The sequence below is a fragment of the Solanum pennellii genome, chromosome 5, assembly GCF_001406875.1.
Source record: "Solanum pennellii chromosome 5, SPENNV200".
Lineage (NCBI taxonomy): Eukaryota > Viridiplantae > Streptophyta > Magnoliopsida > Solanales > Solanaceae > Solanum > Solanum pennellii.
Window position 1 is genome coordinate 4,332,940 of NC_028641.1, and position 19,991 is coordinate 4,352,930.

The following is a 19,991-nucleotide window of genomic DNA, read 5'->3' on the forward strand; positions in this document are numbered from 1 at the left end:
TTTTTAACTTTCAAAAAGCTTGATAAGTATACTATAGTCTATACTTAAAAAAGGAATAGAGAAATGAAATTGACCATAAAAGTTGCACTACATGGACACTTAAGACCTTTAATTTAGTTGATCATTTTAAATTGTTTTGGGTATAAGAATCCAACATGTGAAAGGAGTTATGTTTGTTATTTGTCTTTAGAAGAAAGGTGGGGCATTTACATTCATCATGTTCAAAGTTCACACAAATTAAAGAAAAAAACATCTTTTTCTTGAATTGATTTTGTTCAAAGGGCCCTCTTATTTTAATGGCCTTATTTAATCAGTACCTTTTTGTCCCAACAAATTTGAATTTGAAGATTTTAAATGAGATAATTATGTGTCCAAAGGCCATTCGATCTGATAAATTTTTCTAGTGAAGGAGCGAGTTTGACAAGCTAAGAAAGTCTCATCGAAAGGAGGAATTTAAACTATCTAATGTACAGAACATGTACACATAATATACATACATGTATTTGTTGTGTATATTTGTAAAATAGTTAGCCAAACGGTAAGAAGCCCAATTAATTCCATAGAATACCCCAACCACCTCCTACCAGCAACAAGTAACTTTCAGCAAAGTTTAGAACAAATGAGAAGAAACACGAAACATTTTTTGTCTTTCTCGTTGTTTAGGTTGAGGGCACCTCGGCCGTCTAAGAAAAATCATGTTTTTAATCTAAAGAATTAAACCTGAGACCTTGTGGTGCTCAACCTACTTCATTGATCACTGGATAACACCAATAGATCCTACATTAACTAGAGAGAAATCTATAATCGAAAAATATTTAAAATTAGAAAGGTAAAAATAACAAAAATGAACCTTTTGTTTTTCAACCTGTAAATCCAATAGTTTCAACAGGAATAACTAACAAGCATCCCACAATGTGAGGTTTGGGTATGGGAATGAAGAACAATAGTCGTATTGGGCAAGCCAAGTTCTCCAACAGTGCATGAAAAGAGTTCAAACCTCAATAGCTAAGTAATAGAAATTTCTGCTGCTTAAACTTGATAAAAATTTCTGCAATGGCTGGTAGTCAAATTCATTGTTACATTTGATCATCAAAACTCAAAAATTCTAGCCAGTCCTGGTTATCCGAGTCCGCCTCAGTTATTGGTTGTGCCGCAGCTGCTGCACTCCGGGAGGTGGTTGTGCTCGTAGCTGCTGGTTGGGTATCGTTGGCCTAGACCTGATGTTCTGAAAAAATTCAAACATCCATGAATTTGAGATATCACAAAAAATATAGCTCCATTTCAATGATCATGTAATCAAAAGATTCAAAGTATGTCAAGGTTTCTTACCTCATTAGATAAAAGCAATCCAATTAAGGGGAAACTTCTTTCATCAGCATGGATGAACAATGTCTGTGATGGTAGTTGAATTACTGCAGACTAAACAAATATAAAGAGAAAAATGTCAGTTGAGATTTCAGACTAAAAAAACTGCATAAGTACTCCTTATAAAGTATCGCATATACATAAAAGACAGAGATTTGTGGATCGCCCACCCTCTCTGCAAAGGAAATAATAAAGAACTATGGTAAAGGGCAGAGGTACTCAATTTTTTCAGTAGATAGTTCAGAGAACAGTCATTAGACCTTGCAAATTTCAATAGTGAATGAATTCAATTTGCATACATTGTAAATAAGAATTGCCAAAGGGAAAAAGAAGATCATTTCATCAGATAAATACTACTAGTCAGAATAAAAAAAGGGGGAATCGCTAAATCTCAGTGACGCGGTGAAAAATCTAAAAGAGGTGGATGGTCCTCAGTCGCCACTCCTTTTCTTACTTTGCCTGGTATGAAAGCCTCTAAGATCTTGGTAGAGACTCAAATAGCTTCTGCTATTGGCAGCCGTGCCAGCCAAAGTGTCCGTCCCTAGACACACAGGAGAGGTAAGACCCTACTCCAATGCAATAGCTCGCAAACCACACAGAGGTAAACCACACTAGGCAATTGTCGCAAGCAAGGGGTTTCAAACTTGAGACCTCCATTATGGATGTCCCAAGCCAAACCATCTGAGCCACCGATTGAAACGGGCTGCACGTGGCATGTTTCGTCATTGCGAATATTTATGGGAACTTAAGAACATACTTGAGGGAATAAGCCTCCGGGTTTCTTTTTAAAAACTTAACAATACCTCTTACAGACTCTAATATTCTAGCATAATGAATTATAACTGAACTCTGCTCTACTCGCAAAATCTTTAAGACTTGAGAAAACTTACTAAGTTCTTTCCGTGCAGCGCATTAAGAACTCCATGCCAGTCACTTGCCCAAAAAGCTAGAATATCTGCCTTTCCAGTGCACTCTCTAACTCTAGCATAAATGTCACAAAATTTAAGGAGCTGTAACTTGTACTTTGCATGACTGAACAGGAACCAATATCTGATAAATGAAGAAGATCCAACAAGATAAGAAGTTTTGACTCAGAAAAATTACAGTTGAAACATATGATCTTTGAGCATAAAGCGGTGAATTTGCAATGTTTGGGGCAAATTTGCAGCAGACCTGAGAAAAATAAAAAAACAGTTCAAAGTATCAACATAGTCCAACACTTTGAAACTTTAATGGTTGATCAATGACGACATCAAGATAAACAAAGAGGAGGAAAAAGATATTAAGTGATTGTAAAATTAAAGAGCAGTGCAGAAGAACGGGACTTTATAGGACTTTTGTAAGTACTTTCAGCAAATGTAATTTTTTGTGAAATACCAAGTTACCAGTTATAGATCTTGATCATTCAGATCCATAAAGTGATTGTAAAATTAAAGAACAAACACTGTTAAAGTTCAATATCTGAATAAATTTAGACCAAAAAAACAAAAGACTTGATGACTAAGATCTGAAAACTAAATGAGAGTAAAACCTTCATTGACTGTAAACAAATGAGGTCTTACACTTTCTCCTTTTCATTACTACAAGAGTAAATTGGATGAGCTCTAGTAAAAGAATACTGTGAAGGATCATCGGACTAAAATCACCCATCTCTCCCAAAGTAACAAGTTTGAAACTTAATGTGGTCTTTCGTCTCTTCACCAATTTTTAGTTCGCTGCTGTTGGAAGAACTTGAGCGGTTAAGTTCACAAGAAATGAAATCTATCTTAATTTTGAGTTGAGTCCTCAACATCAGTTCTTTAGTTTTACGTGATAAATATTGCCATCTATATACCATCTTAACTTTGAAACATAATGATACACTCTCCTACACGAGGAGAAAGAATTCTGTAGCTTTATTGAACCGAGGGGTTACTACCATTGCAATCAACTTGAATTGTAAATGTTGGACAGTTGAAACAAGCATTAATGAAAATGTACTTACGATTCAGAAGCTGAAGATTTCTTGTACCCCTGCCACGAGAGAAAATATAAACCACAAGATCTTACTCAATCAGCAAAGAATCAAATAGACATTTTAAAAGAAAAAGGAATTACACAATAGATTTTCAATAATAAAAAAACGAGAAATCCCCAAGGGTCACTAGTTCATGGTTAGAAACTCGGCAGATAAGGAGTCGGACCCTCTGTCCTTATCCACTTAAATACCAAGAATTTATCTAGAGAAAAGTTCGACCCGTGATCTGTGCTTAACCTACACAAGTACACATCATGGATTGTGCTCTTACCATTAGACCAAAGCCTGGGATCAGAACTACATAATACCTCAACATGCTACTTTATCTATCAAATAAAAATTGGAGCGCCATCCTGTGGGTTTTAACACCTAACAATAAAAATTATCGAAAGGAACAAAATTCCAAAGAAAACTTCCCCCACAAGACAAATTTAAATTCACCTGTAGTCTCAAAATATGTTGGGGTTGACCCTCCCTCACCATACATAAATTTCCCTGAAACATTTTCATCAAAATGTTAGCAATGCTTCACCAACATCATGTCAAAATGCAGTAGCCTGCGGTTAATCACTAAGGACAAATATTGGAAAAAGGAATAAAGCATGTGGATGACTAAAAAGTTCACCAAATCTCCATTATGGAAACATACACCGAAAAATACATCTGAAGATATCAGCAATAACAATCCCACTTGCCAACATAGTCAATAACTTGAACTCATGCAATTCATGAGGAAATACCTACACTAAACACATTCTGCTTTTCATAGTAGTGTTATGAGAATTCCAAATTTCTGCTTTGTTGGTCCTACCAGGCCTTGTCACAATTTCTTGGCAAAGTCCAGTACACACAAAGGTTTATTTACCTATTGAATCATAAATAACTTTTTTCTCTAGGAATTAAGATCTCTAAAAGAACAGAAGAAAATGGCCTTTTCAGATCTCTTATGTGTAAAAGTGAAGATAACTTGTAACTTGTAATAAAAACATAAAACTAAAAAAATTGCAAGTGACCTAAAAAGCCAATTCTCCCCTTCTTCTCCATAAAGGTCACAAAAGTTTGGTTATTGTTCCAGTAAATAAAACTGAAGTAACATCATACTAAATAGTACTAGTCGTTTTTTCGCAATACATGTGAAGCAACTTAGCACTTCTCCGAATTGTCAAGGAAGATTAGGTCACTAGAATAAGTACCATATTTTTAGTAGAAAAAGTAAGACACCTAGCTGACTTCTTACTATTGCCCTTGTCAGCTAAAAGGATCGTCTATGGCTCAACAACGAAAATAATATATGGCCCTTTCTGACTGCCAATTTTCTTGATGTGCCAAAAAGCCTGTTTATCATGTTCTGCTTATACTACTTCACTTTGACATCTTAAGATGCCATGTTAACTACTTTGGTTTGAGTAATTAATTTGATACTCATCTTTTATCAGAAAAATTCAGTACTCATCCAGTGTCAAGCTTAAGCATCATCTTGCAACTATATGCTAAATGCTCATCTAGTCAGTTCATGTTTAAGTATTGTTCAATAATTGTTCCGTTAGGATTTTGCATGGCAAACCCCCTCCCTCCCTCTCAATGAGCCATCCTCTGATTTCACAGCTTTATTTTCTGCTATCGAATACTGTTCATAATCCTAACTTAAAACTCTCTGAGACTACATCACTAAAGAGAGCAACCAAATGAGTAAGAACTTGAACACATCACTGAATTTTGTTGAACTGGGACACATTTCAAATTAGTTTGATTTCTTTACTGCCTTTTACAAATTTCCGACATCACTGGTCAACATTCTCTTTAGTTAATTACTGGTCAAACAATTATCAATGGAGCAACTTCATTTCAAGGTTGAGTAACTGGAAACTGGATATTAGGGTCATAGTAAAGCATCAATTCAGACCTTTTTTTTTATAAAGTAAAGTAACATCAATTCGGACTTTACAAGAGCAAATCTCCCAGATATTGATGGATGAAACTTGGATGTGATATTTGCAAAGTTGGTGTCTAGGAAAAGGAGCAAGATATTAGCAGTCAATTGAAACCTTCAAAGTGACTTCAGAAAATCCCATTAAAAGAATTTGGAAGTGGTCATCACAGATATGAGCAGGAAACAACAAAACTCTACCACCATACAAATCTTTCAGATTATAGAACTTTGTCGTTACACTACAATGATCACGAGGATACACCAAATAACAGGAAAATTTGTAAAATAAATCATCTTCTTCAAAAGTAAAGACATCTTTTAGCCTAATCCATAAGCTTTCCAGATCTACTTATTATAGTTGGCCTTACCTCCCAGAATTTGACATAACCTGATTGAGCTGATGGTACTGTAGCCAATGTTTGCTGCTGAGACAGAGACTTGTTAGCCTCTGCACTATTATTCTTGCCAAGAGGAATATTTCCGGCTGAAATTGGTTGTTGATTCAAAACTGAAAGGTAACGGAAAAGAGTCAAAGCTCCTTCAACAAAACTCAGTGAATCACTAATATATCATAAGATGCTCTACATAAGATTTATGCACCAACAACTATAGACATTGAAGCCGTTTACATATGTCACAGAAGACACTCATTAATTTTGATTTGCATTAATATGAAGTGAAAAGTAAGACGGTATTCATGCAGAGATACAACTCAACCCAACATCAGAAAAGGACAATGATAGATGAGATTAAGAAGAAGAAATGAAAAGGTCCGACTACTTTTATGCCTCAAACAAGTGAGACAGGGGGGTGGACATATATTAGATAAGTATTAGGCTATTAGCAATAGAGGAACTGTATCCATTAAGCAATAAGTCATCTATCTAAAAGGTCTATCCCAACGCCAGCAGTTGAAACAAATTAATCAGCAACAGCATTAGGAAGAACAAAATGGAAAAATAGATTGAAAACATTCACATTAATCCTGACTTGTGATGGTTCACTATCATCTTCGTTCATGATCATCTATTGTTATGCTGCTACTATTGATACTACTGTTATTACTGTAACTGTTGGTATTATTATTTGGCTTTTCTTCTGTCTGGATTCGATCAAGAGTAATGAAAAGTTTAAGATGTTAAACCCAAATTATATCCAGCTAATTAACTTCTTCCAAATATGGTATGTCTAACTTCACTGTGGTGCAGTTCTTGTCAATCGCTCCCTTTCATTCATCATTTAATTATGGACTTCTCCTCTAGAAGGTACTTCTCATTTTATATTCACAAAATAATCTTCTTTCAACAGAAAAAGCACATCTAAAATGAATCAGGCATATCTATAACACTATCCAGAGAAAACATCATACCAGGCATGTATGCAAGAGGAGTTCCAGAATTTGCCTGACTTGCTGGATTAGAAGTTGCAGCTGGACCGGAAACTGGAGGCACAGAAGACATATCCATTTCAACCAGGGTCTGGTTTGGCGCTAAACGTTCCACTTCACTGTGAGTGAAAGCAGCACAGGCCTCACTAAAATTTTCCGAAATTAATACAAGAAAATTTGGATTCTTAGACGTATCAACGGGCGGGGCAGCTGCTTGTTGATCGCGTTTTCCCTGATCAAGACAAGTTTGCACTTAGTATTGGTAACTAAATGAAGGGACAGTATGTTTCCTACTTCAAATCAGCAGCACTAAAACATAATCAGGTTAGCATTTGCATGATAAGTCAGCAAGATTTAAATTTATTCTTCTGAATGATGAAAGGATTTAAAGACAGAAATCATGGCCTAGTATGTCAAGCAAGAAAATTAGCATGGGGAATTTCAAGATTACAAATGAGAAACCAATAAGTTATCCAAAATTCCCTAAATGGTGGCAACTTTAAATTGGCAACAAAGTTTGCAAGAACCTATTTTCTGGAACACTTGGTAAATCTTTACTTATGATAAACAAGCACCGTGAGTTTGAAATAATTGTGACTATAAACTTCACCATAGATCACCTTTATCTACTGAAGACAAAACAATAACAAATGATAACGGCGTGTAGACTAATAAATAGTGGTGTAGCAAGTGAGTTATTGAATCCACTCCATTGAAAAAATATACTATGCATATAGGGCAATAACAATTTTGTTTGGTATATATATAAGCTGTGGATTCCCCTCGATAAGGAAAAAGTAAAGTGAAGTTGCAACAAACGTTCAAATCCCAATGTGATATTTTATTGTTTAATTGAAACCCCCTGGTATAAATTCCTGGCTTTGGCACTGCTATCAAATTCGCATTTGCTATCCTAAATCCATAGTTTTGAACAATAGGGATGCTCCTGATGGCTTAACCACCCAAGCAAAAAACTTAAAAGAAGAGTTCTAACAACATTCCATGCAACTTAAGACTATGTGCACTCATTGAAAGGGAAAAAAAACTATATGATACCATCACTATACAGTCTGTATCTTCAACATTGAACTATTATAGATGAGTCCCAAATTTAGCAACTCTTTAATAATCCTACAGGCAGGAGTTTCAATGGACATGCAAAGCAATTACTGTGTATCACTTCAACATATCGTCAACAGGTTCTGACCCTAAAAACAAGGGGAAAAGCTCAATGAAAAATTGTCCGTAATTACCGCATTATATATTGCTCTTAATTTGGGAAGCTTCCTTGGGCATATAACAGAGAGGGTAACAGAGCACTGCAAGAAAAAGAAACATTCAGCGGAGGAATATGAGGGAAGCACCACGGTTTTGAAGAGAAAAGAGGGTTATCAACCAGTACCTGAGGAAATGCCCTTGCAACTGTCTCAGCATCAGCTAGTCGAAGACTGGTATGTGCTTCATTATCACTCTGCTCCAGATTCAGCATAGCTGGATAATAAACTCGTCTAGGCAATGGATAAGGATTACTTGCAGCAATAAGAATACAATGTCTTTGCCCATCAGCATCTTTGAGTGAAGAAAACATCTGAATGAAAAATCAGTCAAGTGAATATATACATGCAGTATGAGGAAGTAATAAATTTTTTTTGCAGAGGAAGGCTATGTGAGCAACTTAGGAGCAGTTCAGGTTACATTGTGTTCCAACACAGAAAGAAATTCCATCCACATGTAATCAATTCCTCCTACAGTACGATATAAGCCGAAAATAAACTTAAAGCTGCAAGTATTGGCAACCATTTGTCTGGTTTTTATACCAGACAATCACAGTGACCAACTCCAAAAATAAAACAGCACATTGGCATTTCTGTTTCAACATCAACCCACCTCCTCTTCATCCTTCCTTTAACCCATTTCTGTACACTTCTTTTCTTGGATCTTTCTTTTAAAAAAAAAAGTTTTGCTTTCCCCAATTCAAATCTACTAGCTTATACAGAAGAACCTTTAAGTAGGAGGTAAAGAGGCTTAGTCAGTTTAAGTCTGATTTAAACTAAAAGCACTTTCTCTTAATAAATGAAATATCAATGCATTAATCACCAGTATGGACCCAAAGCATGTGTAAGGAAGATCATTTAAGTACCATCATGTATGTCAACTACTTTTGATCTCCTGACAAACCTACTCATCCATCTATAAGAAAAAGGAGGCATTTCCTTATTTATTCACCAATTTTGAAAGTCTCTAATATGTTTTAGGGCTTTATGATAGCTTCTACCCAAAAAAAGAGCAAAACCGAAACTCCCTAAAGTAAAACCAAAATCAATCTTCACAAAACCAAATCCAAACACTCTTCTTCTTTTTCTCCTGAAGGAAAAATAAAACAGAACTAAACTTTACTAGCAAACACCAAAACCAAACCTTTCTCCAAGAAAACACTACATGGGAGAACATATATATTTCAACATAGTGAGAGCAGAGATAAAGCTTTTAACTCTTCATGACCTAATAAAGCACTTGAAAATTTTAGTTGGTGGAAATTTGTGTGAACCAACTAATGCAACTACTTACATGCAAAACCTGTTCAGCGAACATGGGGAGGATAAACGAGAATCAAAACCAAAATGACCTCTTTCCTTAATGGAAAAGGTTTATGATCTTAAAATATTAAATTCACATAACAATACTAAATTATGACAGGTTGGTTGTTGAGCGACATATGTACACTCTTTTACATCCTCCAACTACTACTTCAAACACAGTCAAATATATTAGCCCATTCAAACTTACTAATATCGTCTTATTTTTGCAAGGTAAAGTAACTTTCTAATCCTATATAACGCACATGTCAAACTATATCTACAATGTATCATAAATGAATATAACTTATAGTAACCATATGAAGCACAATTCAAACTAGTAAATGAACTGTGAAAGGAAAAGAAATCTGGTTTGTATAAGGATGAAGTAAACCAATGAAAAACAGTTGAATCTAGGTAATGAGAAGGGAAGTTAAGAACGGGAAGTTCCGTTCTTCAGTTTATGTTGGTAGTTCACAAACTTTAAGGCAGAACTACATTTCTGCTGATTTCACTCCTACATAAAATATCATATAATCAATAGGGTCTTCAAATAAACAGAAAGCAGCAAAAACAAGCAATAATTTACTAGCTAATTGTCTACACATCTACAAAGTTTTATGTGAAACTTTAACTTATCCTCACTATTCTGAACAGCAGTAGCATAACAAAGAGCAAAAACTATTACGCCTCAATCCCAAGTTAGCTAGACTGGTGAGTAATGGTATAGAATATACAAAAAAATATAATTGATAATAATATGGACCTCACAGAACTCCCAAGAAAGCAAAAGGGAGCACAAAGAGGGAAGGGTGTAATAGAAAATAAAAATAGTACGAGATGTGTATACCAAGCAAACTACTGCTCATAATATCAGAAATGCTTCAAAACATCATAAACAGTAAAACACACCATCAATGCTTCAGCAAGGCCTTCTGCAGCGGCAACATCATTGAAACCACCGCCTGAGAAAGGTAGAGCTGATAGCCACTGGAAAAACAAATTTCTGTCTTTTGTCCAGCCACTTTTTTGTAACACGCAAGCTGTGTAAGAGATGGTGAAACAGAAGATGGAGAAAAATGAAACATCAACCAGAAAGAAAAAAGAAAAATCTGTTTATTCTTACGCAAGGAGAGGTGAAAGAAGCCTCAAAATATTAAATTAGGATGCATTACCCCCGTCAAAGTTTTATAAGCCATAAGCTACAAGCCTATCCAACTAGGCTCTTTCCTCTTTGTCTACTTCATGGCTCATGCGAATAACACAAATTTAACAAATTCTTCCGTTGCAATAAATAATTGACATACGGAAATCACATACAGAAATATTTCTCTAAACATGGAGCACACGAGGATCAAAGAAGAAGACTGTTCTAACAATGGTGAGGATGCTAAAGGGGAAGCTAAAAGAATGGAAGATGGAGAATAGGAACAACTGGAATCAGAGAAAAAGGGAAATTATGAATCAGCTGTCAATTGTAGAGAAGACTAAGGAGTTGAGATTACTATCAGAGGATGATTTACTTTAGAAGTACATCTTTCAATGGAGTTTGAAGACGTTGCAAAAAATGAGGAAATAGCTAGGAGAAGAGGTCTAGAGTACATTGGCTCAAACATGGAGACAAATACCAAGTATTTCTACAGGATGGCTACAACCCATAAAAGATTTGACACTATTGACAAGTTGATGGTAGAAGGGGGGTTACAGTAACAGATTCAGAAGCAATTAAAGGATACATAATCAGTTACTACAAAATTCTTTACAGTGAAACAGAACAATGGAGGCCAGATATTAATCTACAGCGAGCGGAAAGCATTACACAAGAGGAAAATGAATGGTTGCAAAGGCAATTTGAGGAAGATGAAGTTTTTAATTGCAAAAAATCATGTGCTAGTGATAAGGCCCCCGAAACAGATGGCTTCCCAATGAGTTCTTTTCCAAAACTTCTAGGAGATACTGAAGACAAACTTCATGGATGCAGTGAGACAATTTCACAAAAGACTGCAATAGAGAAGAGCCTCAATGCCACCTATGTGGCTCTAATCCCAAAGAAGACAGGAGCTATGGAACTTAGGTATTTCAGACCCATAAGTCTCATTAGTGGTGTGTACAAGGTGTTTGGTAAGCTGTTGGCCGAGAGATTAAAGAAAGTGATAAGCAAATTAGTGAACAATCACCAAATGGCCTTCATTCAAGGTAGGTAAATTATGGATGTTGTGTTAATAGCTAGTGAGTGTGTGGACTCAAGGATTAAAGGAGAGATCCCAGGAATAATGTGCAAGCTTGATATAGAAAAGGTATATGATCATGTCAATTGGGAGTTTCTACTTAATATTCTGAAGCAGATGGGATTTGGAGACAAATGGCTTAAATGGATAGGTTTTTGCATCAAAACTGTCAGGTTCTCCATACGTATGGAGAACCTGACAGTTTTTTTCCTTCGAGAGAGGACTACTACTAGGAGATTCTCTCTCCCATTTCCTATATATCTTAGCTATGGAGGGTCTTAACGGTATGATTAGAGTGGCCAATCTGAACAACTTGATAAAGAGTTTCAACATAGGTAACAAGTTTGGGGTTGATATGCAAACATGTCACTTTTTATATGCAGATGACACAGTAATATTTTGCAATGTAAAGACGGAACAAGTTAGTTACATTAGAGTTGTTTTGGTGATTTCGAGGCTATTTCCGAGCAGGCCGTGAACTGAAGGAAAGCAGCATCTTCCAAATCAAGGAAGTGGCAAATATACAGATGTTGGCAAGCAGCTTGGAATGCAAGATAGAGCATTTACCAACTACTTACCTAGGAATGCCTTCGGGGAATAACATAAGGAGCTTAAGATTTGGGATGGAATCATTAAGAAGACAGAGAAGAGGTTGGCTAATTGGAAGGCAAATTATCTATCTCTGGGAAGAAGAGTCACTCAGATCAATTCGGTTCAGGAAAGGTTGCCTACATATGTAATGTCACTTTTCCCTTTACTAGCAAAAGGTAGAAGAGAGGCTAGATAAACTGAGACGTGATTTTCTATGGTCGGGGAATAAAAAAAGGGAAAAAAGTACACTTCAGTTAAATGGCAAACAGCCTTACTAAGCAAGAAGACAGGAGGTCCTGGTATAAAATTTGAGGGTCCAGAACAAAATTCTACTTTCTATATGGCTTGGGAGCTTTGTGGTTGAAGATCAGGCATTATGGAGAAGAGTAATTCTCAACAAATATGGGCAGAAGAAGGAGTGGGTGTCTAACGTAGTAGATAACACGTATGGGTATCAGTATGGAGATCAATCAGAAATTTATTGTCTAGTGAAATAGAATTTGGTGTTCAAAGTGGGAGAGGGTAACAAAATATTTTTTTGGAAGGACAAGTGGATTGGACAACAGTCTCTAAACTCGGTCTTCCCAGATCACTTTTTATTTTGTGCCAATCCTGATGCTAAAATTGCTGAGATTTGGTCTCCTCAGGGGGATGGAACCTCACCTTCAGGAGAAAATCTAAATGATTTGGAAGTGGATAGAATTGCTGAAGTGCTACTCAAATTGGGTGAATTCACATGCCTTACTACAGAAGCATTTAGAATAAAATGGAAACACAACTCTGATGGCAAGTTATCTGTGAGTAGATAAGGACTCACACAGGAGGAATTCCTGGTCCATGGAAACAAATATGGAAGGGCAACACTCCAACCAAGGCGGAATGCTTCACCAGGTTTGTCTCCAGAAGGGCATGTTTCACACAGGAAACACTCAAGAAAAGAGGCTTCCAGATTGTCTCCAGATGCTTTTTTTGTCACGAGAAGGAAGAAACTAACAACAGCTTATTCCTACACTGTAGGATTACTATTCAGGTGTAGCACATGGTTCTCAGCATTTATCAAGAGCCCTGGATGATGCCAGAACATACCGCTGATCTTTTGAGCTGTTGGATGAGGAGGGGAGGAGCAAGACCCAAAAAAGATGGTGATCTATAGTACCTATATGTGCCTGGTGGGCTATTTAGAGACAAGAAACCTCAGGTGTCATGAGAATATCACTAACATTATTCAGAAAGTTAAAGAAAATTCCATTAACATGTTGTTTTGGTGTAAAGAAGAAGGTATAGAAGAAGCAGAACACTTTCTAGGATGTATATAATTATGGATTTAGATTTATCTTGTAACTTTTTGGAGTAGCCAGCATACCCTTAATGCTGAATATAAAACTTTACCTTTATTTTAAAAAAAATGGTGGAGTGGACAACTGTACAAACAATCCATAAAATGCCTATTAAGATGATTCACCGACTAAATTTCAGCCATATAGAGATCTTGATCTATTTAAAAATTGCTCCACATGTCTGTTCCTTTTTCTAGTTGAGATAGCATAGTCTGAAGAAGGTTTTTCTATGGGAATGACACAACTACTGTTCATACTTAAGTTGCAACAGTGTCAGCCAAAAAAATAAGGTAATTAAGAACAAAATGGATACAAACCATAGTAGGAATCATGCACATTAAAGACCACCAACGACAGCTCTACATCGCAAGCAGATGGGTTCTGGAATTTCAACAGAAAAAAAGTAAAATTAGCTTAAAGAAACAATTAAGTTTATTATCGCCTTCAACTCATGTTGTAATGGAATATCATCTACTCCTATTCAAGTATATAGTATTTGAACATTACAATCACCCTCAAAACGAAAAAAAATAAAGGTGTACAAGATGAACAACATGAATCTACAAACCTGTTCTACTGAATCAGCTTCAGCGAAGGACCTGAAAATTTTACAAAAGCCTATAAGTCAAAAGCAACATATATTGACATTTCAAATGAAGATATAGTTTCACAGCATCAAATTAAGATTTAAAGAAAGCAGAAAATGCTATTCCAACAATATAAAACTCTCAGTTTTCTCTCTTATGTTATAGAAGCAGGCAATTAAGGGTCTAAAACAACAATAGTATCGGGGGGAAAACAATTTTAAAATGAAAAAGATCAAAGAGAAGCAAATCTTTGAATAGTCAAGAAGCACCGCGATTGTTGATATCGCACAACGGTCAATTTAGTGTACAATCATTCACAAGGGTATTTTCGAAAATATCAAAATATCATTCTCTCAATGGGATAAGCCTATAAAAATGTCTACAACACCTATACTCCCGCAATAGCAATGTTCTAGAAGTTGGTTTGATTGAAAAAACATATCAAACAACAGCTTTGGAGAACCCCAAACCAGCAGCATATTCAGTAGTCATTCAAGTGAGAGTTAATCAGTTCACTACTCTAGCTAAAATCACTAAAGATAAACCGAAAAAACCCAGAGACCGAAAGGACGGTAATTGTTTGCTCTGTATCTTTGACATGACAAGAGAAAGATTCATGTGAGTTTTAATAACCAAAGATAACCCCATACAAGAACAATGGCATAAAAAAAAGAAACAAACTAAAATAGGACATAGAACATTTCAAAACAAGGAAAAAAGTTATAAATCTATTGGATACTATATATCATCTAATAATCACCTTTGAAAAGGAGAGCAATAAAAACTAATTTCACTAAAACTAATCGTTAACCCAACTCGATTCCGAAAGAACAACTACACCAAAAAGGAAATAAGTTTCACTACATTGATAATAGTAAAATAAATGACAAATCAATTCATTTCATCTTATTTATGTTTGCTTGGATCGTTTTCACTTTGATTGATAAATGAATTTTTCAGTTTCAAAAAAATTCATTAACCATTAAAGAGAAAACAATCATAACAAACATAGATCAAATGAAATGACGGCGCGTATGAGGATGAGACTATACCGAATCATTTTCTCTAGATAATCCGAAAGGATTGTTTTCCAAAAAGGTCCCATGGCACTAGTGCCTTCAACGACAACAATTAGCTTTTTTCCCATCATGTATGGTCGGCCAATGATTCTTTCTTTTCAAAATTCTTAATCTGCTAATGATTCTACAGATTGATTGTTGTTCGCCGCCTATGATTCTATTTTATTAGATGGCATAAAAGTTAAGGGAATAGGGTTTAAACTGAAAGTATATGTGTAGACATTGAAATTTTGTTGGATTAAAAATGGGCCTCTACAAGACTTGGCCCAATCCAATATTCTTTAAACCAACAGGTCCATTAGAGATTTTTGAAGATTTGGATGGGCCTCTAAAAAAAACATAAATACGTTACAGTAGAGATCCTCCGAAACGTTTTTGTCTACACATATATTTTCAGTTTAAGCCACATTCCCTTTAACTTGTATACCATCTAATAAATAAAATCATAGGCGGCGAACAACAATCAATCTTTAGAATCATTAGCGGAGCTTTAAAGTTAAGAATTTTGAAAAAAAAGAGTCATTAGCCGACCAGACATGATGGAAAAAAAGTTAATCGTTGTCGTTGAAGTAACTAGTGTCATGGGACCTTTTTGGAAAACAATTCTTTCGGATTATCTCGAGATAATGATTCGGTATAGTTTCATCCTCATGCGCGCTGTCATTTCATTTGATCTATGTTTGCTATGATTGTTTTCTCTTTACTGGTTAATGAATTTTTTTGAAACTGAAAAATTCATTTATCAGTCAAAGAGAAAACAATCCAAGCAAACATAGATAAGATGAAATGAATTGATTTGTCATTTATTTTACTGTTATCAATGTAGTGAAACTTATTTCCTTTTTGGTATAGTTGTTCTTTCGGAATCGAGTTGGGTTAACGATTAGTTTTAGTGAAATTAGTTTTTCTTGCTTTCCTTTTCAAGGGTGATTATTAAATGACATATAGTATCCAATAGATTTATAACTTTTTTTCCTTGTTTTGAAATGTTCTATGTCCTATTTTAGTTTGTTTCTTTTTTTAATGCAATTATTCTTGTAAGGAGTGATCTTAGGTTCTTAAAACTTACATCAATTTTTTACTCCACCGCTACAAAGCAAACAATTATTGTCCATTTGGCTCCAGGGTTCTTTTTGTTTCACTTTAGTGACTTTAGCTTGAAGAGTCAACTCAGTAGCTTTCGCTTGAATCAATACTTAATATCTTGTTGATTTGGGTTCTTAAAAGCCATTGTTTGCGTTTACTTATCAATCAAACCAGTTTCTAGAACATTTTTATTGCTGAAGTATAGGTGTTGTAGACATTTTCATAGGCTTATCCTATGGAGAAAATGAGATTTTTCCAAAACTCTTATGATTTTCCCAAACCTCTTTAAGAGGCCCATGTTGTACTAAATGATGGAATATATCAAGTCTTTTAAAGTTGCAATTTAGTGAAGTCGGGTACCATGGTGGCTTCTCCTCTCTTGTTTGGAGATGATGCTTTGCTGTTCTTTGATGCAAATATGATGCAAATGAGATACAGCTAGACTTCCTTGTGCAAGTCTTGGATTGGTTCTAGGCGGTGTCAGGACATAAAATTAACCGCAGAAAATGTAAGATCATACCCACCGGTGCAATGAGTAATATTCGCATGTTTGCCGAATTTTTACAAGGTAGGTAGGGTTCTCACTACTGCCTACTTTGGTTTACCTTAGGTGATCCGAACAAGGATCTTGGTGTTTGGAATTTGATTATTTGGAGGGTAAAAAAGAGTGCAAGTTGGCAGAAAAGATACTTATCCAAATAAGGTACGGAAGTGCTTATTAAGAGCACATTATTGAGTATCCCTACTTATACTATTCAAGGCACTTGTCACGGTGATTGGTAAACTAGAAATATTGCAAGAAATTTCCTTTCGGATGCAGTTGATGGGACAAAGGAATTTCACTTAGTTAGTTCGGAGACCATAACATCTCCTAAGCATAGGGAGGGCTTGGGGCCAAGACTTGAAGGTTTTTAACAAAGTACTTTGGGTAAATAATTGCGGAGATTTCTGGTGGAGTAAGAATCTTTATGGAGGGGGGTGATTATGGATAAATATGGTGTAACCCAAGGAGGATGGAGAAAAAATGGGATCACAATGTCTTTCGGGTGTGGCGTGTGGAGGAATATAATGAAAGGGTGGGATGCATTCTTTGATAACATTGTTTTTGAGGTTGGAGATGCGAGTAGAGTTAGATTCAGCGGGCAAATATGGTGTGGAGGAATGATGCTTAAGGATGAATTTTGGTGTAGAGTCTCTTGCCAGAGAGAATCATCTATTTATCAATTACAACACACAATGCGATGGAAGTTTTTTGGATATGAAGTTTAGGAGGAATTTCTAGGATTATGAGGTGACCGAGTTCCAATTATTCCTAATTTACTCCAAAAGCAAGGTGAGCCAATTGACAAGTGTGACCCCTTGAGTTGGGATCTAAAGGATAACAACTCATTCTTAGACCTTAGTTAAGGTTTTTTATGAGAACTAAAAGCTCCTAGTTAGGAAAGAGGTTAGTCTTTCACATACTTTGGTCTGGATTCCAAAGGTGTGTTGATTCACGTGGCTAGGCTACTAGAGGGGTGATTTTTATGGCGGAGAATCTTAGAAAACGGAAGGTGGTTTGCATGAGTTGGTCTTGGGTAATGCAACATACTACTTGTTGTGAGGCCCAAATGATGGCGGGCACCGTGTCACTCATGGACAGACATGGAGCATACTTGATGAGTTTCGTTAAGAAATCAAATTGAGCTCTTTTTATCTTTTGACATATAATAAGCACTTGATCCTCATCTGATAGAAGAAGCAAACCACAGCAAAAAATATTGTGGCTTAAGCACTAAAATTTGTCAAAAGCTACCTTTTTTCAGAAGTCCTAAATTTTCAACAAATCCCTCCAAATATCTCAAGTCCAAACCCAAAAAAAACCACTCTTAACACTCTTCAAGGAGTGTTCAGCCAGAAAAAAGCTCAAGGTCAACATCCACCTTTGTTCTTGTTTCTTTAATGTATTTCCGTGTTCAATGAGCTCATACGAAGCATAGTACGATATAACTTTGTCAAATATAAACTAATTAAATCAAATCAAACAAAATGCAATACATATAATCCTATACATTGCAAACATAATTAAGAAATCAAACATTATCCTTGGACCTCTCCTCGGTACCATCTTAAGATTTTGGATGAGATCAATCATACAAATTAGCACTATAGCATATGAATATTAGTAAAATCGACTGTCAACCTGAACTCAATTCCAATTCAAAAAAAAAACAGAAGTAAAATAGTATAGTAACATGTTTCTTATACAAGTGAAATTGCATCGCCTAAATGAGTACCGTATGATTTTGAGCCGGCGTAAATCGAATCGACTCTTTGACGGAAAGTTCCAAAAATTGCACCGCCGCACAAATGAACAACGATGAACTGTTTGTCCGCCGTGATTGCTTTGCCGCAGATTCTAGAAACTGAATTCAAATTCCTTCGCTGGTTAGTTCTATTAAACGCCATAGCAATATCCATGAGCAACTAGCGAAGCTTTAGAGCTTTTTCAGGTTTCTAAACCTTTTTTGGTGATGAAGGAAAAAGAATGACGGCAGCGAATGTATATGACACCTTTAGCTTCCTATAAATTTGGCCCAATATGCTAGCATTGAATCTTAGGGCCCATTCAATTAGCCTCAAATCTTAAGCTTTTAGCCATCTTTGAGTCTGGTGGCCTTTATTTTCAAAAAGATGGTGAGAAAACATTTTCTGGCTAATTTTTGAAACAAATACAGCCTAGATTTTAGGATGCGCATCGGTCGGTTCGGTTTAGTTTTATATGTTATTGGTTTGATTTTCTATTTGTAAATAAGTCTAACCGACAATCAAACCAATAACATATTTCTTATCGGCGTATGGTAATTAATGGTTCGGTTTTCGATTTAACCAATAAAAAAATACTCATAAATATTAATATACACAATAACAATTTTTTCATATAGATCATGTGATTTTTCAGCATTTGGCATGAAAGTAATAATCATAAAAGTAACAATCATTTCTCTCGCAAGTTTAGACACTAGACACATTCAAAAGAAAAAGTGTAAAAGTAACAATTGTTGTTCGCAAGTCTAGGCAATTGGCATATTCAAACTAGAAGTGTGCTTGCAATTACAGAATGATAACAATAATTAAAGTTTTAAGTAATATTGAGATCAAAGTAATAGAGTTTGTAAAATGTTATATAATTAGGGTTTACTGGAATAGGGATAAAATAGTAAATTTAGTATAGTCTTATAGCATTATCGATTTACCATTAACAAAATTATAAAATCGAAAACCGAGCCAATAACCCAATAAAAAATTTGTGAAACCGCTTAAAACCCGTTAGTCAGTAACCCAATATCTATAAATTAATAATGTTTTATTTCAATTCAGTTTATTGGTTAAATCGATTTTTCTACACCCTTACTATATTTTCATTCAATAATAACATTAAATATATATTTTTTAAACTGATAAAGAAAATATCATGAGTTGGATTAGCTCAACAGTATATGTTTTTGTAGTTTTGTCATATTTCTACTATGTACTAGCTTATATGTCGAGTACGGACCTCGAAAACGCAAAGGGTTCATCAAAATTCTCTTTTATATATATATCACCTCATATAGTATTATTAGAACTAGTAGATAAATGTTGTGGCTATCACATCGAATGTTTTTTATCTCTTTAAGTTTTTACTATGTAGATATCCATTTCATGGAGATTGTGTAGTAAATGGAAATTTTTTAATTTTTTTTTTCAACTTATATATGGAGCTTTAGAATTATAACTAAATATCATTTTTCGAGTAAAATTGAATATTTTTGTGAGTAAATGTTAA

The 19,991-nt window shown here is 35.2% G+C and overlaps 1 protein-coding gene across 2 annotated transcripts; it reads right to left on the bottom strand.

The window, feature by feature from the left end:
* Positions 1-836: 836 nt before the first annotated feature.
* LOC107020849 (mediator of RNA polymerase II transcription subunit 25) lies at positions 837-18,732 on the bottom strand. Of its 2 annotated transcripts, XM_015221367.2 has the most exons (14): positions 18,460-18,732; positions 14,000-14,030; positions 13,749-13,812; positions 10,188-10,318; positions 8,102-8,287; positions 7,953-8,018; positions 6,682-6,931; positions 5,681-5,820; positions 3,824-3,877; positions 3,350-3,378; positions 2,470-2,538; positions 2,256-2,346; positions 1,330-1,419; positions 837-1,225 (listed from the first exon to the last, which is right to left on the bottom strand). In XM_015221367.2, the coding sequence occupies exons 4-14, from the start codon at positions 10,188-10,190 to the stop codon at positions 1,139-1,141; spliced, it is 1,065 nt and encodes a 354-aa protein (XP_015076853.1). In that variant the 5' UTR covers positions 10,191-10,318; positions 13,749-13,812; positions 14,000-14,030; positions 18,460-18,732; the 3' UTR covers positions 837-1,138. The 2 variants fall into 2 exon arrangements, with proteins under 2 accessions (XP_015076853.1, XP_027772975.1); XM_027917174.1 differs by lacking the exon at positions 2,470-2,538 and having other exon boundaries at positions 2,256-2,415.
* Between the last annotated feature and the right edge of the window lie 1,259 nt (positions 18,733-19,991).

Excerpts from the sequence above, each read along its gene's own strand:
- LOC107020849 (XM_027917174.1), bottom strand. Across the intron at positions 6,932-7,952 it reads TAAGAGCAATATATAATGCG|GGAAAACGCGATCAACAAGC; the intron begins GTAATTACGGAC and ends TGTCTTGATCAG. Across the intron at positions 2,416-3,349 it reads AAATCTTCAGCTTCTGAATC|ATATTGGTTCCTGTTCAGTC; the intron begins GTAAGTACATTT and ends TTCATTTATCAG.